We start from the raw sequence: 26,299 nt of genomic DNA on the forward strand, positions 1-26,299 counted from the left end.
TTCTGGAACAGAAAAAGGACATTAATGGGAAAGCTGGTGAACTATGGTTATGGAAGATGCTAACATAAGGAGAAGCTGGTTGAGGTATATATGGAAACATTAACATTTTTGCAATTTTTCTGTAAACCTACAATCAGTTCAAAATAAAAAGTTAAAAGAATAAGTAAAACTATGAAGTATACCTTCTTTGTACTTTTTTTCCATTACCAGGGCTAAACGTGTGGCCTATAACGATATTTTAATTGCAGGATAAAGTACTAATGAAATGTTTTGGGATAAAAACCTATGATCTAATGACTTTTCTTGATAAGCTTGTGGTTGAGAAATAAGACATTTAATACATTTGCCGGGGACTCAACTTCCACATTTTTGCTTTTTGGCAAGACAGGGAAAAATTTTGTGCAAGTTAGACTCTACTTTGCCATTGATTCTGTTATGACTGAACTGTGTGACTAGAAAAGAATAGAATTCCTACCTCCTGCACTTCTCCGGGGACACCTTGTAAGAGAAGAGTAAACATAATTAGAATTTGCGTAAATGTCCTTACCCTCAAAAGGAGTAAGAGCTCGTATTAAAACAGCAAAGAGATAATAGATGCTTAAGCTTGTGAGCACAAATGATGAGTTTTATTTAATTGCAAGTGTTGCAACCTATGTACACGTTTCTCTTCCAGGTTTTTTAACTGCTAAAAAAACCCTTACGGAGATGACCAACGTTGTAAAATATGTCCTAAATATTTATTAAATCTACCTGTCAATTGATATGTTCTGTATGGAGCCTCTGAAATGATGTTTTGAGAGTTTATTTACAATCACTGAAAGCGGATGGTTCTATAAAACATACAAGGAATTACAGGCTCCTCAAACTTACAATATTTATTACGTATATTTCAACAGTTAAATAGAAGCCCATTTTTTCAAAAGCAATTTTCTACTACTTTCTCATAAAAATATAAAAAAAGACAACATTCATAGTTTTAAAAACCCATTACTTAGCCCAAATCAAGATTTTTCTACAAATGATACCTCTTTCCAAAAAGCTTAAAAGACATCACAGAATGATGTCATGCGAAACTAAAGAATTTCACTACAGCAGAGAATTTTACTTTTAAGAAACATTGTGCAGTATTTCTCTTTAATCTTTCATGCTACATTTCAACTGTGTATATGCTATGTAAACACACCAGATTAATCCAAGTCATTTATATTTACGCAGTAGAGTGTCATATATGACCAGCTGCCATATAAACCATCATACCACAATTGCAAAAATGATAAAAGGCAATCTTTATGAAAGCTTAGAAAAGCTTAATAAAAGGCAACGAACATCGCCCTAATTTTCTGTTAAAATTACCTCTCTTCCTTTCTTTTCCTCTCCTACTTTTTATAGTGTAATAACACACAAAGATATTTATATCACTTTTACCTTAAGTTAGGCTTTTAAATGACTCTTTTCTGATACATAGCATTTATCAAAAGGCACCAAGATTAGACTCCTAAGTAGTTTCAGAATTTTTGTTCCTTTTTAGGTTCCTCCAGACTGATTTTCCTCAGAAAAGAGTAACTTTACAGGACACCTGGGTGCCTTATTCAGTTAAGCATTGGACTCTTGATCTCAGCGCAGGTCTTGATCTCAGGGTTGTGAGTTCAAGCCCCGCAGTGGGCTCCACGCCAGGTGTGGAGCCTACTTGAAAAAAAAAAAGAGTAACTCTAAGAACCAGAAGAAAATGAATGATATAACACAATAACTTGACATTTGTACCATCCAAAACGTATAAAGATATTAATAGGTTTCTTGAGCTTTTCATTTAGGACAAGAAGTCAGAATAACTTTCTGAACATAAGCATAAAAATAGGGCAGAGTTATTAAGAGGAATGCTCCTAATTTTGTAGTAACAATGTATTAAATCTTATATAATAACACATAGCCAAAAGCATTAGAAATTCACTGCCAGATATTCTGATGCATTATCCTGAAAACATGTCTGATACATACATAGCACTAACAAATAACAAAGTATGGCATTTATTTCACAGGGAGAAAAGATAAGTTTCATCCCCAAAACAGATTTACTGGATTCAGCTTTAAGTTTTAGAGATATATATTAAAGATAAAAAAGAAAAACAAGATTTACCCTTAAAATAAAAAAAGTCTTTCATATATATACACACACACACATATATATTTTTTATATAATCCATTATTAATACTCTTTATGCTCTAATGATGTAAAACACTTAGAAACTTTTGAACTCCAGAAATTTTGACCGATTAATCTATTTGGCCTTAACATACTCTAAGTTCCCTTGCGAGAATCACATTAATGTTTGCAGTCCAGCAGTCCAATGGCGATGGGGCAATTCTATTTCTTTTTCTTCTTCTTTGGTGGCTCGTCCTCAGAGCTGCTCTCCGTGCTGGTGCTGCTGCTGCTGGAAGAACTGGAATCGGAGTCTGAATCAGAGGACGAGGAGGAGCTTGTGGATGAGGATGAAGATGATGAACTGGAGGAGCTTTCGTCGGTGTCACTGTCCTCGGAGGAGGATGAGGTAGACGTGTCTTCACTGTCGGATGAGGAATCACTGGCTGAACTGTCACTGCTGTTGCTACTGGAACTGGTTACACTCTTAGACCTATTAGACAACGAGTAGTTAGTTATATGCACGGGAAGCTGACATGGAACAGAATGGTTAAAAGCAACTGCATGGGCGAACGACATGCACACGGTGAAGCTTTGCTTGCGGGGGACTGCGTAACTGAAGAAATCCCGCGGCAACCACAACGTCTTCTACTTTAGCAATTTAACTCTCTTGGATGCAGTTAAGCATTCCTACTCTATTATGCTCCAGAATGAATAATGGTAGAATAAAGTTGCAGTGTAACAACTGGGTTTACTTAAACCTCAGGTAGCATGGTAAATGTTTCATAATCTTTACTTTGAACCGGATAGAGCTGGTCAACAATTTTTTTTTTTTACCAGTCTAATAATATTTCCTATTCTAATATAATAAGAGAGATTTTTAAGAGAAATTATTTACTATTTCCAGGTATAAAGCCTCTGGAAAGTCGGAGAAAAAGGAGAAATGAAGGTAGTATGTTCCACTCAGGTAATGAGAGGAACATATCAGGAAATAAGGATGATACTTAATCATGAATTACAAACGAGAGACTTCAGATCCAAACTTTATCACTATTGTTTTAAATCACTCTTCCTATCCCTCCCACTAGTATTATTTATTATCCATATAAAACTCTAAAGCCACACATACCTTTTTTTCTTGGTCTTCCTTTCTGTATTAGTTTCTCCAATGCTGATAAACATGAGGGGGGGAAAAGGTCCTGTTAATAGAGTGATTATACACAGCTCAGACCAACCCTTTAGTTAGCCCCCAGAGTGTCTTACATTGGAGAAACATTTTGTCTTTCGTGACATGTACAGAGCCCAGTATTTCTTGTTATAACCTGCCCCTCCCTCCCCCTCTCCCCCACTCCCTCTCTAAAAAAACCTTCTGAATTGAGTCACCATTACCAATATTACTATACAATTGATTAAAACAATATACAGGGGCACCTGGGTAGCTTAGTCGGTTAAGCGTCTGCCTTCGGCTCAGGTCATGATCCCAGCGTCCTGCGATGGAGCCCCACATCGGGCTCGCTGCTCAGCGGGAAGCCTGCTTCTCCCTCTGCCACTCCCCCTGCTTGTGTGCTCTCACCCTCTCCCCACCCTCTCTAACAAATAAATAAAATCTTTAAAGTAAAACAATATAGAAATACAGTACAAATTTTAATAATTATTACACATCAAAGTAAATTTATTGGAAATGCATCTCTTAATGACACTGATTGTTTTTCTAGTTTATGTATCCCTGGATCTTACTGCTAGGTTGTGACAAGGTTCAGCATTAATTCAATTCCTGTATTTAATTTTTATAGATTTAACCTAAGAAGCCTTCCTAACCTAAATAGGTAGATCGGAACAGAGTTTTGTTGTAGCAACGTCACTGTTTGAATACCTCCAATGATGTGGTCCACAAGTCACAAAGGTGTATCATTAAAATATACTTTTATTTATTTTTATTTTTAATTATTATTATTATTATTTTGGGGGGCAGAGGAGGGGCAGAGGGAGAGGAAGAGAGAGAATCTTAAGCAGGCTCTACACTCAGTATGGAGCCCAATGCAGGGTTCAGTATCATGACTCTGAAATCATGACCTGAGCTGAAATCAAGAGCCAGATGCTTAGCTGACTGAGCCACCCATTTGCCCCTAAAAAATACTTTTAAATTGGTAGCCCACTTAGGTCCTTCCTCAATTTTGCTGGGAAAAAAAAAAGTCCAAAAGAATTTGCTTCCAATAATTAGAGCTATCCACTTTCTTAGTACAAACGCCAGTATTTTGAAAAATGTCTAGGCTTCTACACATGAGGAAAGGGGAAGTAGAAAAGGAGAATGAGCAGGCAAGTTCTCATACAAATTTATTTTTTGAAAAATTATATATATGAACACTGATGACTTAGAATTTGATTACCTATCTATTCCTGCATAACCTCTGACGAGCCGTCATGTCCACTAATTGGGAGACCATTGTCTTGCAAGTTCCCGTGTTTCAGACACTATTATACAGCTAACGTCCTGCTGAAGATGCTGCTTCTGATCTGTAGCATTGAGTACACCTGGCACCTTCCTCTTGCAGTTTCTCAAACATGCTTACTTACCTAATTCATAGCAATTTCAAGGGATGCCTGGGTGGCTCAGTCAGTTAAGCATCTGCCTTCGGCTCAGGTCATAATCCCAGGGTCCTGGGATCAAGTCCCACATCTGGGTCCTTGCTCAGCAGGGAGCCTGCTTCTCCCTCCCCCTGCTTGTGTGTTCTCTCTCTCTCTCCCTTGGACAAATAAATAAAATCTTAAGGGCGCCTGGGTGGCTCAGATGGTTAAGCGTCTGCTTTCGGCTCAGGTCATGATCCCAGGGCCCTGGGATCAAGTCTCGCATCGGGCTCCCTGCTCAGCAGGGAGCCTGCTTCTCCCTCTGCCTCTGCCTGTCTCTCTCCCTGTCTCTCATGAATAAATAAATAAAATCTTTAAAAATAAATAAATAAATAAATAAAATCTTAAAAAAAAAAAAAAAAGACTTTATTCAAAAGACACAAAAGAGTAAATAACAAATTTCCAGTTACTCTCCGACCCAGTTCTCCTAGAAAGGAGCCACTATTATGGATCATTTCTGTTTCCAAAAAAATTCCATTATTCCTTTTCTTCTTTTTTATTTTTTAGTTTTTTCTAAAGATTTTATTTATTTATTTGACAGAGACAGACACGGTGAGAGAGGGAACACAAGTGGGGGGAGTAGGAGAGGGAGAAGAAGGCTTCCCGCAGAGCAGGGAGCCCGATGCGGGGCTTGATCCCAGGACCCTGGGATCATGATCTGAGCTAAAGGCAGACGCTTAACCACTGAGCCACCCAGGCGCCCCTGTTTGCGACATTCTTTTTTTTTTTTTTAAGATTTTATTTATTTATTTGACAGAGACAGACACGGTGAGAGAGGGAACACAAGCAGGGGGAGTGGGAGAGGGAGAAGCAGGCTTCCCGCTGAGCAGGGAGCCCGATGCGGGGCTCGATCCTAGGACCCTGGGATCATGACCTGAGCCGAAGGCAGACGCTTAACGACTGAGCCACCCAGGCGCCCCCTTTTCTTCTTTTTTTAACATAAATGATAGCATATTATATATACTGTTCTGTACCTTGTTTATAGTCCAAGTATCTTGGATACTTATTTCGGGTATCTTTCCATATCAACTCTGAGAAAATAAAGGGAACTGCACCTAAAATGGACTTGGGAAACCCCGAAGGGGGAGCTTCCACACACTGCCACTCATCATCAATTGCAGACCCCTACACAGAGACCAGCACCTTGTTCCTCAATAGGAAGAAGCTTACCTGACTATCCCAGCAGGAGGAAGGAAACTTTTCTTCTTGCCTCACAACAGCAACTGCCCCAGTCGTCCAATGAGCAGCTTGAACCCTCACTCTCCTCCAGTGGACTTTTCTTTAACACAGCCCTTCCCAATTTCCTCTTTCCCTCGATAAAAGCAAGCTCCTGTCCTTTGTTCTCTGGACTTGCCTACGGTTTGCCATAGTTTGCTTGTCCTGGATTGCAAGTCCTCTGCTATTCCCCAATAAACTCATTTTGCTGGTAAAATCACTGGCCATTTTATCTTTACGACTGACAGCTCATATCATCTACCTCGTAGTATTCTGCTGCCATTTCACTGGCAGCTGAGTCAACAAAGCAAAGTGATTAAGAGCATGGACTGGCTGGTTCAACACTTAATCTTTCCACTTACTGGCTGGGTGACACTGACAAGTAACTCAACTTCTCCAGGCTCCAGTTTCTTCACATGTAAAATGGGGAGAATAATACCTACCTTAATGGTACAGAGGTGATGGTTAAATAAGCTAATACTTGTAAAGAGCTTAATACAGTGCCTGGCACATGGGAAGCACTCATTAAACATTAGCTATTATTATAATCGGAATCCGGATAACCACCATGATACCTTTAGTTGCTTAATAAAGTCTATCAATAAAAAATACTCCTTTGGATACCATAGGTCAACATACCTTTGTTGTAATAATAATAATCTGTTTTCTTTTTCTTTTAAAGCTTTCTTTAGTTCTGCTGTTCTTGAAGGCCTGTGTAGGTATTTCCTTTTTCCTGTGCATTCATAAGTCCAATGTCCAAATTCCAAGCATTTCTGACATCTTACATGTTGTTTATTTGCTTCACTACAGAGCAAAAAGAAAAAAAAAAAGAATACAGGCCTCAAAATTTTGACTTGACCTTTTCTACCCTGAAAAGCATAAACAATATGAACATTTTTAAGTCAAAAATAAACATAATTTTACACTTTAAATTCTTTACTATGTTAGATTTAGTCACAGGCAATATAGTAAGTAGTCAAGAGCATGGACCTTGGGAGTTAGACCGAACTGAGTTCAAATCTTCATTCCTTAATTCCATTCCAGTAACGGCAGACTAGGTAACTAAGACCAACTCGTCAGCTCAGAAATAGAAAAAACAGTCAAAACGTTTTTAAGAATCTGCTTGAGGCATCAAAGAACTAACAATGGAGTGAAGAACAACCAAACCAAGATACGGAAGAAAATGGAAATCCAGAGTAGTCAGCTCTGTATTTAAGTCAATTCTTGCCCTGGGAGTGTTTGCCCAACTCAACAGGGTAACCCTCACTTACAACAAGTTAGGGAGACAAAGTATGTATCCAGAGTTAGGTCTCTGAAGAGTTATACCCTAAGAATAAACCAACTGTATATGGAATACAGCCCAGCTTTTAGTCATCTAGGAGACTAAGAAAAATCTCAATCCCTCCATCCCTGAAATTGGATTCAGATGCAGTAAGTAAAGACAAACAGATGAAAGAATTGGAAAGGAAAAAACAAAATGGTCATTCCTCACTGATGACTTATTATGTACATGGCAAATCCAAAATAATCTACAGACAAAAATATTTTGAAATAATTAGAATTCGTAAGTTCAGCAAGATTTTAGATTGGGGAGGGCAAACTCTGTAAATCAGATAGTAAAAGTTTCAGGCTTTGCTGATCAGGAGGCAAAATTGAGGATATTATGTAGGTACTGACATGACAAGAGAGAAAACACAATTCCAAAGATATTTTATTAACAAAAATATTTCACATAAAAGAGATTTAAAGGATGAAATTCTTTTGTAGAAGATAACATTCCACTCATTTGAGGTTAAAGTTCATGTTTCCTATCATCAAATTAATCATATATATACACATGTAATTAACATCCTTAACTGGCAAGCCCACAAGAACAATCAGCAAGTAGGATTCAGTAGGATTCAGTAGATGACTGTTTGCTGAGCTCTGTATTAGATATAAGGTAAACACATAAAAATCAATAGAATTTCTATATAATGAGAACATTTAAAATGAAATTTTAAAAGGTGATATTTTATAATTTCCTGAAAAATATCAAATACCTAGAAAAACATCAAAGAAAATACATACTAGATTTCTATGCACAATATAAACTACTCAGAGAAATTAAACATCTAAGTATGTAGCCACATTGAAAAATATACCATGTTCATAGACTGGGAAAACCAATAATGTAAAAATGTCCATTCTCCACAAACTGTCTATAGATTCAAAGCAATGTCAATCAAAATCCAAACAAGTTTTTGTTTGTTCTGTTAACAAACTTATTCTAAAATGTATATGGAAATTCAAAAGGCCAAGAATAGCCAAAATGCCCTTGTAAAGGAATGAGTGGGAAAGCCCTGGATTAAAAGACACTGACTTATGGTAAAGCTATAACAATTAAGAATGTGAAATTGGAGCAAAGATACACAAACCAATGAACAGAAAAGAATGTCCAGAAATAGACTAATGTATATATGAACACTTGATTTATGACAACTATGGCACCAGAGAGCAGTGGGAGAAAGGACATATTATTATTGGTGCAGGGACAACTGATTATGCATATGGAAAAAATGAGACTTAAACTCTACTCTTGAGGCACCTGGGTGGCTCGGTTGAGTGTCCGGCTCTTGGTTTCTGCTCAGGTCGAACCCTGCACTGGGCTCCGCACTCAGTGGAGAGTCGGCTTGAGGATTCTCTCTCCTTCTGCCCCTCCCCCTGCTCGTACTGTCTCTCTCTCAAGTAAATAAATAAATCTTAATTAAAAAAAGAAAACCTCTACTCTCCACCATATGCAAACATCGATTACAGACTGCTCAAGTAATAAATGTTTTAGAAGGTGGTATAAAAAAAGTGACATGATGGGGTGCCTGGCTGAACTCAGTCGGAAGAGCATGATCTTGAGGTTCTGAGTTTCAGCCCCATGTTGGGTGCAGACATCACTTAAAAATAAATAAACTTAAAAAAAAAAGTGACAGGGGCCCCTGGCTGGTTCAGTGGGTGGAGCATGTGACTCTTGATCTGAGAGTTGTGGGTTTGAGCCCGACACTGGGTGTACAGATTGCTTAAAAATAAAATCTTAAAAAAAAAAAAAAAAAAGTGACATATTTGACTTAAGAATTCTTTTTTTTTTTTTAGAAACAGATTCTTTTTTTTTTTTTTTAAGATTTTATTTATTTATTTGAGAGAGAGAGAATGAGAGAGAACACATGAGAGGGGGTAGGGTCAGAGGGAGAAGCAGACTCCCCGCCGAGCAGGGAGCCCGATGTGGGACTCGATGCAGGGACTCCAGGATCATGACCTGAGCTGAAGGCAGTCGCTTAACCAACTGAGCCACCCAGGCGCCCGACTTAAGAATTCTTAAACAAAATACTAATAATCATAAAGAAAAAGACTGATAAGTTAAACTATGCTAAAATTAAGAATTTCTTTTTATCAAGGCACCTGGGTAGTTCAGTTGGTTAAGTATCTGGCTCTTGATTTCAGCTCAGGTTATGATCTTAGGGTTTTGAGATTGAGCCCCGTGTCAGGCTCTGCACTTGGCATGGAGCCTGCTTAGGATTCTCTCTCTCGGGCGCCTGGGTGGCTCAGTTGGTTGGGCGGCTGCCTTCGGCTCAGGTCATGATCCTGGAGTCCTGGGATCGAGTCCCGCATCAGGCTCCCTGCTCGGCGGGGAGTCTGCTTCTCCCTCTGACCCTCTTCCCTCTCATGCTCTCTGTCTCAAATAAATAAATAAAATCTTAAAAAAAAAAAAATATTAAAAAAAAAAGGATTCTCTCTCTCTCTCAGAAAGAAAGAAAGAAAGAGAAAGAATTGCTCTTCATCAAAATACACTATGAAGAGAGTAAGAAGGGAAGCCAAGAGGTTGGAGAAGATATTACAAATCAATAAGAAAATGATGGATCATAAAAAAATAAGACAAAATGGAAAATGGAAAGACTGGACAAAAATGGGCCTGGGAAACACAAGTTAACACTAAATATATAAAAAGGTTTTTTTACTAATCAAAGAAAAGTATATTAAAACCCCTGAAGAGGGGCATTTGGGTGGCTTAGTCAGCTAAGCATCCAACTCTTGGTTTTGGCTCAGATCGTGATCTCAGAGTCGTGAGATCAACCCCTGAGTCAGTCTGTGAGCTCACTGCGTAGTTTGCTTGAGAATCTCTCTCCCTCTCCCTCTGCCCCTCCCACTCTTGCATGAGTGCTCTCTCTCTCTCTCTCTCAAATAAATAAATTTAAAACAAAACAAAACAAAAAACTCTGAAGGTACTACCTATCACATACCAGAAAGACTGAAATTAAAAACTGGCAATAGCAAATGTTAGCAAGAATACAAAGCAAGAGAACACACATCCATTGTGGGGATGAACTCAAACTGGTACAACCATTTTGAAAAATATTTACTATAGTTGAAGAGATGCACACTCTATGATTCAGCAATTCCACTTGTAGGTATTTATACAATAGAAATCAATGCAGTGCCATCTGGGTGGCTTAATTGGTTAAGTGTTTGACTCTTGATTTTAGCTCAGGTCATGATCTCAGGGGTGTGAGATGGAGCCTCCTGGGTGAGCTCTGAACTGGGCGAACTGGGCGTGGAGCCTAAGATTAGCTCTCTCCCTCTCCCCAACCGCCCCCCCATCATGTGTGCATTCTCAAAAAATAAAAAATAAAAAACAGAATCAATGCACAGCTATACCAGATAACATGTGTAAGAATATTGTTCTCCTTTATGTAGCTCTTAAAATTTTTGAAATAATCGTTAACCTTATAGAAAATTTTTAAGTAAAGTTCAAAGAACTACTTTTCCTGAACCGTTTATAAGTTGCCAACCTGATGACTCATCAACTCACGATATTTTGTTGTATATTTTCTATAAATTAGGATATTTTCGGGGCGCTTGGGTGGCTCAGTCGTTAAGTGTCTGCCTTCGGCTCAGGTCATGATCCTTGGGTCCTGGGATCGAGCCCTGCAGTGGGCTCCCTGCTCGGCAGGAGGCCTGCTTCTCTCTCTCCCACTCCCCCTGCTTGTGTTCCCTCTCTCGCTGTGTCTCTCTCTGTCAAATAAATAAAATCTTAAAAAAAAAAATTAGGATATTTTCCTACATAACAATGTAACCATCAAAATCAAGAAATTAATACAGATATATTCCTACTATTTAATCTTCAGACCCCATTTATTTCATCAAATGTCCCAATCATGTTTTTTTTTTTTTTTAAAGATTTTTTATTTATTTGACAGAGAGAGACACAGCGAGAGAGGGAACACAAGCAGGGGGAGTGGGAGAGGGAGAAGCAGGCTTCCCGCGGAGCAGGGAGCCCGATGCGGGGCTCGATCCCAGGACCCCGGGATCATGCCCTGAGCCGAAGGCAGACGCGTAACGACTAAGCCACCCAGGCACCCCCCAATAATGTTCTTTATAGCAAAATCTAGTTTAGCATTCTGTTGCATTTGTCATGTTTCTTTAGTTTCCTTTTGTCTAATGAGTTCCTTAGTCGTGTGTTGTTTTTTATGACCTTGGCAATTTTGAAGGTTACAGGCCAGTTATTTTGTAGAACGTGCTTCAATTTGAGTTGCTTTCAAGCTCACTCAGGGGGCTCTCAGTAGGAAGCTTCAGTTCCCTTTCTCTTGACCTCTCCACAGGGCTGCTCACAACATGGCTTTCCCCAGAGGGAGTGACCAAGACAACTTAAGAAAGAAATCACAATCTTTTATAACCTAATCTTGGAAATAACATACCACCCCTTTTGCCGTATTCTATTGCTCACACAGACCAACGCTAGTATAATGTGGGAGGAGACTACACAAGAGTGTGAATTCCAGGAGGCAAGGATAATTGGGGGTCATCTTGGAGGTCAGCTACCATATCTGATATCTCTACATGATTAGATACAGGCCATGTATCTTTGGCAGGAATGTAATAGAAATGTGCTGTCCTTCTCACTGTATTCCTACCAGGTGATACAAGACTGCAATTCGTCTTATTACTGCTGATAATGCACTTTGATCCCTTGATTAAGGAGGGTCTACCAGAGTTTGCATTGTAAAGTTACTTTTTGTCCTTTTGTAATTGTGGTGGTTTTAAATTAATGTTCATATTAATTCTTTGATACTCTTCTCTTCAAGAGGTGGAGCCCTAATTCCCTTCACCTTGAGTGTGGCTTAGACTTAGTGTCTTGCTTCTTCTAACAGAATAAAGCAGAGTAATGGAGTGTGACTTCGAAGATTAAGTCATGGAGCTGCCATGTCATGCAGACACTTAAGCAGCCTCTAGGGAGGCCCATGTGGTGAGAAACTGAGGCCTCCTGCCAACAGTCCTCTGAAAGAGCCATCCTGGAGAAAGATCTTCCAGTCCTGGTGAAGCCTTCAGATGACTGCAGCCCCTGGCAACATCCTGACCAGAACAAATAAGGGAGAACATGAGTTAGGACCCTCAGCTAAGTCACTCCTGAATTCCCGACCCACAGAAACTGAGATAATGTTGATTGTTAGAAGCCGCTAAGTTCTGGGGTGATTTGTTAAACAACTCTAAGTGAAAACTAATATAACAATTAATAACTATTTTGTGGGTCGGTATTTGATATTATATAAATATCCTGCCCATTAAATTTTTAGTTCATTTATTCATCTATCAGTACGAACTCATATTTTTCTATTTTAGTCAGTGAATTTTATTCAGTGAGCTATAATTCATTACCATGATTTATTCTGTTACTCAATTGTCTTAGATGTGGTCAGTGGAAAGGAATCCTTTTAAGCTGGATTCTGTGTTCCTCTGACATGGCTCCATTTTGTGGGCACTTCCTTGCTTTCTGGTACAACAAAAAATTTAAGGCTCATCTACTTTCCCTGTCCCAGCCAGAAATCAGACTGATGGAGCCCTGATGATATTTAGAGTCACATTTCTCTTTCCACTTAGGTTCTGACACCTCATATCAAATTACACGCCACCTCCCCTATGTAGATGTTCTCTCCATTAGGGTGACAACTTATACTAAATTGCTCCTGTGTGGACACCTTCCTCACCTTGCTTGGGATCTCACACCCTACACTAGGCCTTCCCTCCAATGGATGCCCTCCACAGCCTGCTGACACTGTGGATCACTTCACACACCTATGTGGATGCCTTCTTACCCCACTTCAGCCCCAATATTCCAATGCCAAGTCAACCCTCTGCTTGAGAGCCTACCCTGTTCTACACTACTTAATGGCTTTAGGCGTGACTTATTCAAGAAGGGAAGAGGAAAAACTATAAGGATATTTGTAACAGCATGATCTGTAATATCCTCAAAACCGGAAATAGGGTATAATGGATAATTTGTGGTACAGAATACAGTGAAATACTTCATAGTATTAAAAATGAACAAACTTGGGGTGCCTGGGTGGCTCAGGCGGTTAAGCGTCTGCCTTCGGCTCAGGTCCTGATCCTGGGGTCCTGGGATCAAGCCCCGTGTCGGGTTCCCTGCTCAGTGGAGAGCCTGCTTCTCCCTCTCCCTCTGCCTGCCACTCTGCTCTCTATCTCTCTGTCAAATAAATAAATAAAATCTTTAAAAAAAAAATAAAAATGAACAAACTTTACAGTTTAACTTACATAGATCTTACATCTAAGAAGTCAGATTATTCAAAAGAATCCAAATTGTCTGATTCTGTATAAAGTTCAAAGACAGGCAAAATTAAACTCCAGCGCATAGTAAGATGGTAAAAGCACAAAGAGAAGCAAGGGAACAATTACCATTAAATGTTGGGTCACTGGTTACCTTTGGGAAGGAGGGAGGAGGTCATGATTGGGAAGGGCCTTAAGGGCTTCTGGTATATTGGCCATTTTATTGCTTGACTTGGGTGGAAGTCACATGGAATGTTCCTTTTATAAGAATTTGTTAAGTGGCATAGTTATGTTGTTTGAATTTTTTTGTACGTGTGATATATTTCACAACAAAGGTTTTAAGAAATCTTCTCTTTCACTACATAGCAATAAGGCTCTTTAGCAAAATTATTTTGGAACCTTAGTTTCTCTTCTAAAAGATGTAGTAAATACCTACTTTACTAGGTTATTGTGAGAATTAGATGAGACCATAACCACAGCTTATACTTACTGTATGCCAGGAATTTAGCTAAATATTAGTTATGCATAATCACATCCAATCCCCATAACAACCCAGTGAGTTTGAAAGCACTATCCCCATTCTACAGACTGGGATGTGTATATATTATTGTCAATCTACATACTAGGCTAATCAATAGTCTGGAATAATGATACATGGCACTTTAAATTTTCTCATAACATGGTTGCACAATGAGATGCTGGGTTCTTAATTCTGATCTATAGCAGTCATCTTTTTTATCCCTGGTGAACACATAATTGGTATCCAGTAAATGTCTGTAAAATGAATGACTGCTGAAATAGGCAAGTGAGTGTTTAAGAGAACATACATTGCTTATAGTGGGATTTTCATTAGTTAATTCCTGCATTGTGGGACAGGTTCTGTAATCTTTTTTTTTTTTTAAAGATTTTATTTATTTATTTGAGAGAGAATGAGATAGAGAGAGAGCATGAGAGGGGGGAGGGTCAGAGGGAGAAGCAAACTCCCTGCTAAGCAGGGAGCCCGATGCGGGACTTGATCCCGGGACTCCAGGATCATGACCTGAGCCGAAGGCAGTTGCTTAACCAACTGAGCCACCCAGGCGCCCCCAGGTTCTGTAATCTTGACAATAATTTAGTTTTAGCATCTGTCCAAAATTTAAACTAATCCTAATTTGAAGAATGAATGTTACAAATAAAGAACTAAGACTATGTTGGTAGATATAGTATTAAAAGATAATAAAGAAGACTCAGTTATTTGCTTAGTAATAGTTCTTAAATTTCAGCAAGCAACTGCCAGAGCCATGATTATAATTTCAGGCCTTATCTGAATATGTAATGTCATAGCAAATTTTTTTTTTTAAGATTTTATTTTGACAGGGAGACAGCGAGAGAGGGAACACAAGCAGGGGGAGTGGGAGAGGGAGAAGCAGGCTTCCCACCGAGCAGGGAGCCCGATGCGGGGCTCGATCCCAGGACTCTGGGATCATGACCTGATTGGAAGGCAGACACTTAACAACTCAGCCACCCAGGCGCCCCTGTCATAGCAAATTTTTATTTATTTTTTATTTTTATTTTATTTATTTATTTGAGACAGAGAGAGAGAGCACAAGCAGGGGGAGCAGCAGAGCAGAAGGAAAAGCAGACTCCCTGCTGAGCAGGGAGCCCGATGTGGGACTCGATCCCAGAACCCCTGGATCACGACCCGAGCTGAAGGCAGACACCCAACTGACTGAGCCACCCAGGCGCCCCCCATAGCAAATTTTTAAGGGCATCAATAATAAAACATTCTATGGCCTTAATATTAGCTTTTGAGGCAAAAAGAACCATTTAACATATACACAATTGTACAATGCACCCCAGAATTAATAAATTCAGAAAAAAGATAACTTGTAAAAGTGTAAAATCATGACTCTCATACAAATACATATAAAACAAACACATGTCGGGGTGCCTGGTGGCTCAGTTGTTAAGTGTCTGCCTTCGGCTCAGGTCACAATTCCAGGGTCCTGGGATCAAGCCCCACATCGGGCTCCCTGCTCGGCAGGAAGCCTGCTTCTCCCTCTCCCCCTGCTTGTGTTCCCTCTCTCGCTGTGTCTCTCTCTGTCAAATAAATAAATAAAATCTTTAAAAAACAAACACATGTCAAAGGTTTTCTCTAATCATTAATTAATAAAGGAACCAGTAAGATGGTGTAACGGGTTCAAAAGACAATTCAAAAAACACACATACATATGCAATCAGGAATGCTGAAATGAATTTACAGGTAGTTAAAAACTAGTTTTGTTTTGTTTTGTTTTTTAAAGATTTTATTTATTTATTTGACAGAGACAGCGAGAGCGGGAACACAAGCAGGGGGAGTGGGAGAGGGAGAAGCAGGCTTCCTGCTGAGCCAGGAGCCCAATGTGGGACTCAATCCCAGGACCCTGGGATCATGACCTGAGCCGAAGGCAGTCGCTTAACCAACTGAGCCACCCAGGTGCCCCAGTTAAAAACTAGTTAATAGCCACATTGCAAGAATCAACTGTACCTCGTTTTTATGGGTAAGAATCTTTTCTACCAGTTTCCTATACCTTACAGAGTTATAAAATAGCTCAAAGACAATGATGCATAGGCCCTCATAGAGTTACATAGCCAGGAAGAGTGGATTAGATAAGATACCTAGTGATATTTATTTTGAAATCCATTTCAAAGCCTTTCACAATATTTCCTAACAATGAAACTATGACTGGTAGTGTGGGAAGCTTCTCAGAATCAAGGAAATGAAATCTTCTCCAACTCATAGGTTGTTTTTCCAATATTAAGAAACTTAATTTTTTTTAAATCAATTTTATTTTTTTTAGAGAGAGAGACAGAGCGAGCATGAGAGCAAGTGGGGGAGGGGTAGAAGGAGAGAATCTTCAAGCAGACTCCCCACTTAGTGTGGAGCCCAATGCGGGGATTGATCCCACAACACCATGAGATCATGACCTGAGCTGAAAGCAAGAGTTGGAGGCTCAACCGGCTGAGCCACCCAGGTGGCCCAATATTAAGAAACTTACAACTTAAGATCCCATCTATTAAAAATATTATCCACCAGCTCTGTGGAGTTTTCTGTTGCTATAAATAGAATATTCACAAATATCTAAAGCCCATCTATGATTGACATTTTTTTTTTTAATTTATTTATTTGACAGAGAGAGACACAGCGAGAGAGGGAACACAAGCAGGGGGGAGTGGGAGAGGGAGAAGCCCCACTGAGCAGGGAGCCCAATGTGGGGCTCAGGCAGACGCTTAACGACTAAGCCACCCAGGCGCCCTTGATTGACATGTTCTAACCATTAATTAATCACCCCTAAAAACAGTGATCTTCCACAGAGAGTGCTGAATGAGGCCGACTTATAATTTCAAAATAAACAAGATTAGCATTTCTTTCTAACCATGTGGATACCCTATTCACAATATTCCATTTCTATATCCTAAGCTGAGGTCTAAAGAAGTATTCTAATGGTACAGGCTTTTTATGTGACATGACCTTTGATACCTAAGGTAGTAGGACATGCCTGCTATACTGACGACCTATTGTTGGCAGAGGTATAGAATGGGCAATTTGCATATGTTTTTTTTTTTTTAAGATTTATTTATTCATTGACAGAGAGAGACAGCGAGAGAGGGAACACAAGCAGGGGGAGTGGGAGAGGGAGAAGCAGGCTTCCCACGGAGCAGTGAGCCCGATGGGGGGCTCGATCCCAGGACCCTGAGATCATGACCTGAACCGAAGGCAGATGCTTAATGACTGAGCCACCCAGGCACCCCACTTTGCATATGGTTCTTAACTGCTGGTAAGAATATAAGTTGCACCAACTTTCTGAAGGGCCATTTGGTAACTACAAGAAAAATCTTAAAAATGTACATACCAAAAAAACCCCAAACAAGACAGTATAAATGATGATTATCTACGTGGAAAATCCCTAGGAATCTACAACAGAGCTACTAGAACGAATAAATTAGTAAAGTCCTAGGATACAAGAACAATATACAAAAGTCAATTGTATTTCTACAAACTAGCAACTAACAGTTAAAAGAATTGAAATAAAAAATACTTAGATATAAATCTGATGAAAGTTGTTCAACACCTCTACACTGAATTATAAAACATCAGTGAGATAAGTTAAAAACCTTAAAAAAATGAATACATTTTTAAACACACATTCATGGGTCAGAAAACTCAAGACTGTTCAAGTATCCACTCTTCAAAAGCTGATTTATACATTCAGTGCAATCTCAATTGAAATCTCAGCAGTTTCTTTTGTGGAAATTGATAACCTGATTCTAAAATGCACACAAAAACACAAATAATCTAAAATAGTTGCAACAACTGTGAAAAAGAACAACATTAGAGGACTGGGCGCCTGGGTGGCTCAGTTGGTTAAGCGACTGGTTAAGGATCCTGGAGTCCCGGGATCGAGTCCCATATCGGGCTCCTTGCTCAGCAGGGGGTCTGCTTCTCCCTCTGACCCTCCCCCCTCTCATGTGCTCTCTCTCTCTCAAATAAATAAATAAAATCTTAAAAAAAAGAACAACATTAGAGGACTAACATTACCTGATTTCAAGACTTATTATAAAGCTACAGTTATCATGACAGTATGGAGTTTACATAAACAAACAGATCAATGAAAAGAATAGAATCCACACACATACATGGGCAGCTGTTTTGTGACAAAGGTGCAAAAGAAATTCAGTAGAGAAAAATGTCTTTTCAACTACTGGTACTGGAACAATTAGATTGCGATGTGCAAAAAGACAAACTTTGAAAAAGTTTGCCACTTTCCAATAAGATTTCTGAAAAAATTACTATATGGTCAAGCAATCCACTCTTAGGTTATGTACCTAAGAAAAAGGGTAAACTCAGGGCACCTGTGTGGCTCAGTCTGTTAAGCATCTGCCTTTGGCTCAGGTCATGATCCTGGGGTCCTGGGATTGAGTCCCACACTGGGGTCCCTGCTCAGTGGGGAGCCTGTTTCTCCCTCTCCCTTGGCCCCTTCCCTCTGCTCGTGCTCTCGCTCGCGCTCTCTCTCTCTTGCAAAAATAAAGTAATTAAAAAGAAAACCTAAGTTTACACAAAAGACTACAGAGGGCCCTTGGGTGGCTCAGCCTGACTCTTTTTTTTTTTTTTTTTAAGATTTTATTTATTTATTTGACAGAGACAGCGAGAGAGAGAACACAAGCAGGGGGAGTGGGAGAGGGAGAAGCAGGCGTCCCGCCTAGCAGAGAGCCCGACGCGGGGCTTGATCCCAGGAACCTGGGATCATGACCTGAGGCGAAGGCAGATGCGTAGTAACTAAGCCACGGGCGCCCCTGAGCCTGACTCTTGATTTCGGCTCAGGTCATGATCTCAGGGTTTTGAGATTAAGCCTGCGTAAGGCTCAAGGTGGGCATGGAGTCTGCTTAAGATTCTTTTTCCCTCTCCCTCTGCCCTCCCCCCACGCTCCGGCATGAGCTCTCTCTCTCAAGACAAACAAACAAAAAACCCAAAACTATATGTAAACATTTATAGCACTTTATGGGCGCCTGGGTGGCTCAGTTGGTTGGGCGACTGCCTTCGGCTCAGGTCATGATCCTGGAGTCCCGGGATCGAGTCCCGCATCGGGCTCCCTGCTCGGCGGGGAGTCTGCTTCTCCCTCTGACTCTCCCCCCCTCTCATGTGCTCTCTCTCTGTCATTCTCTCTCAAATAAATAAATAAAATCTTTAAAAAAAACCCAAAACCAAAAAACATTTATAGCACTTTTATTAAAAATAATCCCAAACTTGGGGCGCCTGGGTGGCTCAGTCATTAAGCGTCTGCCTTCGGCTCAGGTCATGATCCCAGCATCCTGGGATCAGGCCCCACATCCGGCTTTCTGCTCCGCGGGAAGCCTGCTTCTCCCTCTCCCACTCCCCCTCTGCACCACCCCCACCCCTGCTCGTGCACACATGCTCTGTCTCTCTCTCTCTCAAAAATAAATATGTGCAATGAATTTTGCTAAATGTAAATTAAACATCAGTAAACCTGGTTTTAAAAAAAAGTCTATACAGTTAACCCAGAATAATGGATATATGCAAAAATTTAGTTGTATATTTATTATAGGAAGTACAATATGGTTTATAAGAGTAAACCTGATGGAAGCTACACTTACAGTGAGCACAGCATAATGTATAAACTTGTGGAATCACTATGTTGTACAACTGAAACTAATATAACATTGTGTGTCAACTATACTCAAAAAAAAAAAAAAAAGAAAAAGGTAAACTTAACTATCCAACCGCAAAGGAAATGTTATTTCCACTAACGTTATTTTCTAATAACAAAAAGTTATTGTGCTATTGTTTATCCATAAGGAACACTATGAGGCCATTTAAAATATTAAAAATGGCCTGAAAGGTTATACATTAATATGTAAAAATGATTATCTTTGGGATAGGATTATAATATATTTTTTGTTATCTGTATTCTCTAACTTGCCTACAATGAACACAGACTGCATGTGAAGTCATAAAACAAGTTGTAAAAGATATTTTTCAAAGGAACATACAACTAAGGAATATAGGAGAGCGCTAAAGGCCTGTAAAATTAGTATCTAAGCCTAATATAAATAAATACCCTACCAAAATAAGCTGAGGCTTGTGAAAAGTATCAAGAACAACAAAAATTGTTTTATGTTTTAGTTACATTTAAAGTACAAAGAACCAAAAAAAGGGAGAGGCTCGGGCGCCTGGGTGGCTCAGTTGGTTAAGCGACTGCCTTCGGCTCAGGTCATGATCCTGGAGTCCCGGGATCGAGTCCCGCATCGGGCTCCCTGCTCAGCAGGGAGTCTGCTTCTCCCTCTCCCGCTCCCCCCTCTTGTGCTCTTTCTCTCTCTCACTCTCTCTCTCAAATAAATAAATAAAATCTTAAAAAAAAAAAGGGAGAGGCTCATTATTTGGGGTGCTGGGCGAATACATCACCAATGTTAAGTTATAGGCTGAGAGTACAAGCAGGATTATTTTTATTTTGCTTCAGTCTTCACTCAAACACAATGATATGCAGAATGAGAAGAGCAGAACTGAACCTCAAGATAGTGAGGGGTGTGTAAGAGTGCTTTTATCCACTCTGAATGTGTTTAAGTCACAATGGCCCAAGTGACTGCTCCCCAACATACCAGAGATTTTCCAGGTGAGTTGACTATACTGCTGCTGGTAATCTGAGAGACCCTGGCAAACAGGAGTGGTGCTGAAAGACTAGAAGTAGGCAAATGCAGTTTTGATTTTCAAAGTGGGGAGATAGGTAGATTCCACAAACTAGACCAGTGAACTTGACATTCATCCTAGGCAAAATTCTGGCTGGATTTATTAAATCCATTCAGAAATAAAAGCCCTGATCACTAAGTATCAAATCATTACACATTAATACTCTTAATGGCTTTTGGGAATTTGTATTTCAATAAGGCATATTGGAAAGTCTCTTACAATATCCTTGTGAACAAAACAGAACAATTAGGTAGATCAGTTGAACATCATGGACAAAAGACTACTGTTTTTTTGGTTTGTTTTTTAAGATTTTATTTATTTATTTGACAGACAAGAGAGAGCACAAGCAGGGAGAGCTGCAGGCAGAGAGAGAGAAGCAGGCCTCCTGCTGAGCAGGGAGCCCAACTCGGGGCTTGATCCTAGGACCCTGGGATCATGACCTGAGTCAAAGGCAGTTGCTTAACTAACTGAGCCACCCAGGTGCCCCACAACAGACTACTGTTTAATGGGTTGAAGTAAATGTATAGAGAGGTATCCAGTGATGGCCTGAGGGCTTGGTCCTCAGTTTGGATTTGTTCACCATTTTATAAATGACTTGGAGGACACAGATGTGCCTATTTATCTAACCTGCAACTGACCCAAAGCTAAGAGGGAGGGCTAATACAAAGGATAACCAAATCAGGACCCAAAATGTCTTGACAAGCTAGAACTCAGTGTCAAATCTAACAAAATGAAATTTAACAAGGGTAAATGTAAGTCTGACTCTTTAAGTCCAGAAAATCAATACCAGTACCAAGACAGGGGAAGTTTGACTTGATGGTAATTCAAGTGGATAACACCTAGGGTTTTTAATTGACTGAAATCACAGTTCAGGTCCAAAGCTAGGAAGTTAGAAGGGATTAGGGTTTAGCTTCATAAATATTATTTTCCTTTCAGTTCAATGTAAACTTTTGATAGATTTGAAAAATGTAACAGGCTACTTCCGAAGGTAAGTATGTCCTTCCTGGAGGTCCTCAAGCCAAAGTTAGAGAATTCCCCTGGATGGTGAAGAATCTAGTGGAAGGTTTAGCAGAAGAAATGACCCACACAGTGCCAAGATTCTACAATCTACTTACATATAAGTAGATGTAATTACAATTAACAAATGGAAAATAAGTTCATTTCAATTGATACAAAGTTAACTCCCTGAAAGATCGGCTAAATAGGAAGTTCAAATTTAGGCTCTCTCTCTTTTTTCTCTTTTATTTCCTCTTTCCTCGATTAGTCCAAAGACTCTAAAAAGAATGCCAACAGTACTTTCTCACTTCTCATAACTAACTTAAAAATAGTTTAAAACTTATTAGGGAAGAAATATATAGTTTTTATAAATAAAACTAAAACTTAGTGATGAACATAAAATGAAAAGTAATAGTTCCTCTTCTGCTTCCCCCGCCCCAAAAGATTCCCCAAACTCTACGAGACTCCCCTAACCTCTAAAAAAGTCTCCTTCTCCAACTCCCTGAGGACTTACTCTGACCTGCTCCGTTTCCAACCTGGGCCGGTTCACCCCTCCTTAGGCAACCTGGTGGTCCCCCGCTCCCGGGAGGTCACTATATTGATGCCGAACTTAGTGCAGACACCGGATCGGCATAACGCCCTACAGCCCAGAACTCCGGGGCTCAAGCGATCCTCCTGCCTCAGTCTCCCGAGTAGCTGGGATTACAGGCGCGCGCCAGTGCGCCCCGCAGGACTTAACTCTGTATACCATGACCACTTTTATTATACACCATTTGTTTTCTTTCTTTTCTTTTTTTTTAAAGATTTTATTTATTTAATTGACAGAGACACAGCGAGAGAGGGAACACAAGCAGGGGGAGTGGGAGAAGGAGAAGCAGGCTTCCTGCCGAGCAGGGAGCCCGATGCGGGGCTCGATCCTAAGACCCTGGGATCACGACCTGAGCCGAAGGCAGACGCTTAACGACTGAGCCACCCAGGAGTTTTCTTGCCAACAAGACCAGGAGCTCCTAAAGGAAAGATTTCTTTTACTTCTGTGTAGCTCATGTAGCAAATATAGGCATTCCATAGAAAAACAACGCTTGGGGCTGCCCGGGTGGCTCAATCATTAAGCGTCTGCCTTCCGCTCGGGTCATGATCCCAGGGTCCTGGGATGGAGCCCAGCCATCAGGCTCCCTGCTTTGCAGGAAGCCTGCTTCTCCCTCTCCCACTCCCCCTGCTTGTGTATCCTCTCTTGCTGTATCTCTCTGTCAAATAAATAAATAAAATCTTAAAAAAAAAAAAAAAACCCCACAACATTTGTTGAACTTTCTGGTACTTCTGAGATGAGAAATAGCAATATTCTTTAGATTGCTGAAAGTCTTTCACTTCATATTTAAGTGAACATTGCTTGGTTTTGCCATCCTAGCATTTATTATCTATCTAACCTACCTACCTAGCTCATCATCGGTTTATAGAGATCCATCCAACTGTGCTAGTAAAAGAACGCAATCTGCCAATCAGAGCATCAGAGTCCCATAGACATGATTCAATCTACACATATGAGATGCCATCAAGTTGAAGGTGAGAGGATATAAAGGACCAAAAAATAGTACAAACATCTTGGGACCAGTGGAATGAACCTAACCTATCCAAGTGTGGAACTAACACCCAAAAGAGCAAACCTGGGAGTTAGAGACTCTGGTGACATAATTTAGCACACCTATTATGTATTATATTCACTCCATTCTTGACTTCAGAATTGTCTGACTTTCAAGCCTCTCCTCCACCAGGCATACTACCCTGACTCCCTAGGTCTTTATCCTGACGCTCAAGGAACTTTTTCATCAGGTGTGAGAGGTAGAATCCGAAGGAAAGAAGAGAAGGAAAGACAACAAAAAAGAATAAAAAACAGAAATGTAAAAAGAAACATACATATATATATATATGCAAGCAGACTATGAGTGATGTATTATGGACTTGCAAATGGGAACAGCATGAAATGCTAAAAGAATGGGAAAATGGAGGTTTTCGGGTGTGCAGGTTGGTAGAAAAAAAAACGCTTTACAGGAAAGGGGCATGTAGGATGCTATCTGCATCCACGGCAAACCTCTTGTGCCACTCTCTTGGTCACTAGCCACAATAGCCAACTTTCAGTTCTTAAAAACTAAAGTTCTTGGGAAGCCTAGGTGGCTCAGTCAGTTGTGCGGAGGACTCCCGATTTCGGCTGAGGTCATGATCTCAGGGTTGGGGATCAAGCCCCATACGTGCTCCAAACTGGCTGTGTAGCCTGTTTAAGATTCTCTCTCCCCTCCCCCCCTTAAAAAAAAAACCCCAAAAAACTAAAGTTCTTTCCTGTCTGAAAGCAATTATGTCACTGTCTGATGCTCTTTCCCCAAATCCTCTCACCACTGGCTCTTTTCTCACACTTTCAATCTCTGTTCAAATGCCACCACTTCAGAGATGTCTTTCCAGTCCAACCAATCTAACCTGGGCCTTTCTTGCCATCACCTCTTATTTCCTTCAAAGCTCTTAACACCAACTCTATTCACTTAAAATGTTTAGCTTATCGACTCTTTACCGATGGAATGTAAGTTTCCTGAAAGCAGGAATTCTTGTCTTGAACACCTCTTTTTCTTTATACCCCAATTCTGGCAGAGAGCGACAAATAATGAATAAGTTATTATTTATGGAAGAGAATGAATGGCAGAGAGAAAATAACTTGGGAGGAAAATCGGCGTTGTAGTCAGGCTGTTCCTAGGGAAGGCGATAGGAAGGGGGCAGGAAAAGCCAGCTGGGCTGCAGACCGCATAGGGAGCTGAAGGTGTACGTCGGTGAGAGTGGAAGGCGTCGGATCAGGGCTTCAGGCTTCCCCGGCCACCCGAAGGGTGAGCGGCTGGGTGGGCAAAGGGGCATACGCCACTTAGTGCCCAACTCCTGGGCGTCCCCTGTGCGGAAAGCGAACGCTAAGCTCTCTTCAGACCCCCCCACACCCACCCCACAACCTAGGTCCCGCCCCGTGGACCTTACGCAGTCGTCTTCCACGCAATCACTAGCCCGTGGACACCAAACTCATCACCCGGGCGGAGCCCCTGTGGAGCGGCAACAAGTGAGAAACGACCACCCTCCGCCCGTCCGCACAGAAGATCCGACAGCTGCCCCGCACCCCGGCCGGGGTTCACCCGCCGGCTGACGTGCTTCTCCCCGCCCCCAGCCCTCCCCGCGGCCCTACTCGGGCCCTCACTTACGCTTGTCTCCGAGCTATGAGCCGATGCATGGGAGTCGCCATCTTAGCGCGGCTGAGAACTGCCGCGCTGGGTTTTGGGAAACTCCTCGGAAGGGGCGGGGACTTCGAACCCCGCGTCCTCCTGCCTGGGCGGAGCCAGTCCGGCCTGCGGGGCTTCTGGGGTAACTTTTGGGGTAAGCGCTGGGTGGGTAGGTGGTAGGTCTGGTTTCCTGTGTAGTTCTGCAGTTGGAGAAAGAGGAGTGAGGCCGGTTGTGTCACATGAACAGGCTTTTGAAGGATGAGTACAGGTATACTGCGTGAAGAGGCATGGAGAAACATTCTCAAATGAGGGAAATATATATGCATATATACATAACTATGAACAAAACTGTGCAGTGTTCAGGAAGTAGTCCGGAAAGCAAAATAGAAAGGAATGAATTGAGCAAGATTGGGGCCATAAATTGAAAGACTGACTTTACTAAACCATATAGTGCAAAAATATATTAATTATTTCTATATTTACGTATTTCATAGGGATGGTTAAGGACCAAATGACACTATGTAACTAAAGCTACTTTGTCTACTGGAAAAAGTTTATACAAACATTAATTATTTTAGGATATTTTAGCATTTAGTGGCAGATCATGGAAATTTTATTCCCTTAAATCCACATTCTTTGAACCGTATATAATTTTTTGAAATAGATATGTGTGTATGTTTCTGGGCTTCCATTCATTTTTTTCAGGTATTATTTATGGAGCGCCTAAAATGTTTTAAAAAGTGAGGATAGAGCATTGAGCAAATAAAGTCCTTGCACACATGCAGCTTTCTACAAACAATAAACAAAGGCAATGTCCAATGAGCATACATACTCTAAAGAAAAAAAATTCAGGGTAAGGGCATAAAAAGTGGTTTAGCACTGGGAGCTAGAGAAGGTGATTTCCTTGACCTTTGAGCACATCTTGTTCTTAACAAAATGGAATCTTACTATCTGTTCCATTCTTCAGCTTGCTTCGTTCATTTCTCAATGTACTTACGGACATCTTTCCCCATGTGAGCACATACAGATTTGATTCATTCTTTTTCTATGTTAAGTTATATGGGTTACATGGATATTCCACAATTTATCCAACTAGTACCCAATTTTGTGTATTTTTTAAAATATTTTATTTGTTTATTTGTCAGAGAGAGAGAGCGGGTATGCACACAAGCAGGGAGAGGGGCAGGCAGAGGGAGAAGCAGTCTCCTCAATATGCAAAGAGCCCGATGCGGAACTCCATCCCAGGACCCTGGGATCATGACCTGAGCCGAAGGC

At 40.6% G+C, this 26,299-nt stretch overlaps 1 protein-coding gene across 2 annotated transcripts; it reads right to left on the reverse strand.

The window, feature by feature from the left end:
* Nucleotides 1-598: 598 nt before the first annotated feature.
* On the reverse strand, nucleotides 599-25,074 carry ZCCHC10 (zinc finger CCHC-type containing 10). Of its 2 annotated transcripts, none has more exons than XM_035014124.1 (4): nucleotides 25,007-25,074; nucleotides 6,617-6,781; nucleotides 3,267-3,308; nucleotides 599-2,630 (listed from the first exon to the last, which is right to left on the reverse strand). In XM_035014124.1, exons 1-4 carry the CDS (start codon nucleotides 25,045-25,047, stop codon nucleotides 2,363-2,365), a joined length of 516 nt encoding a protein of 171 aa, XP_034870015.1. In that variant the 5' UTR covers nucleotides 25,048-25,074; the 3' UTR covers nucleotides 599-2,362. The 2 variants fall into 2 exon arrangements, with proteins under 2 accessions (XP_034870015.1, XP_034870014.1); XM_035014123.1 differs by lacking the exon at nucleotides 25,007-25,074 and adding an exon at nucleotides 12,205-12,292.
* Nucleotides 25,075-26,299: the final 1,225 nt, after the last annotated feature.

Source organism: Mirounga leonina, unplaced genomic scaffold (assembly GCF_011800145.1).
Source record: "Mirounga leonina isolate KUSES-001 unplaced genomic scaffold, KU_Mleo_1.0 Mir_168, whole genome shotgun sequence".
NCBI classification, from domain to species: Eukaryota; Metazoa; Chordata; class Mammalia; order Carnivora; family Phocidae; genus Mirounga; species Mirounga leonina.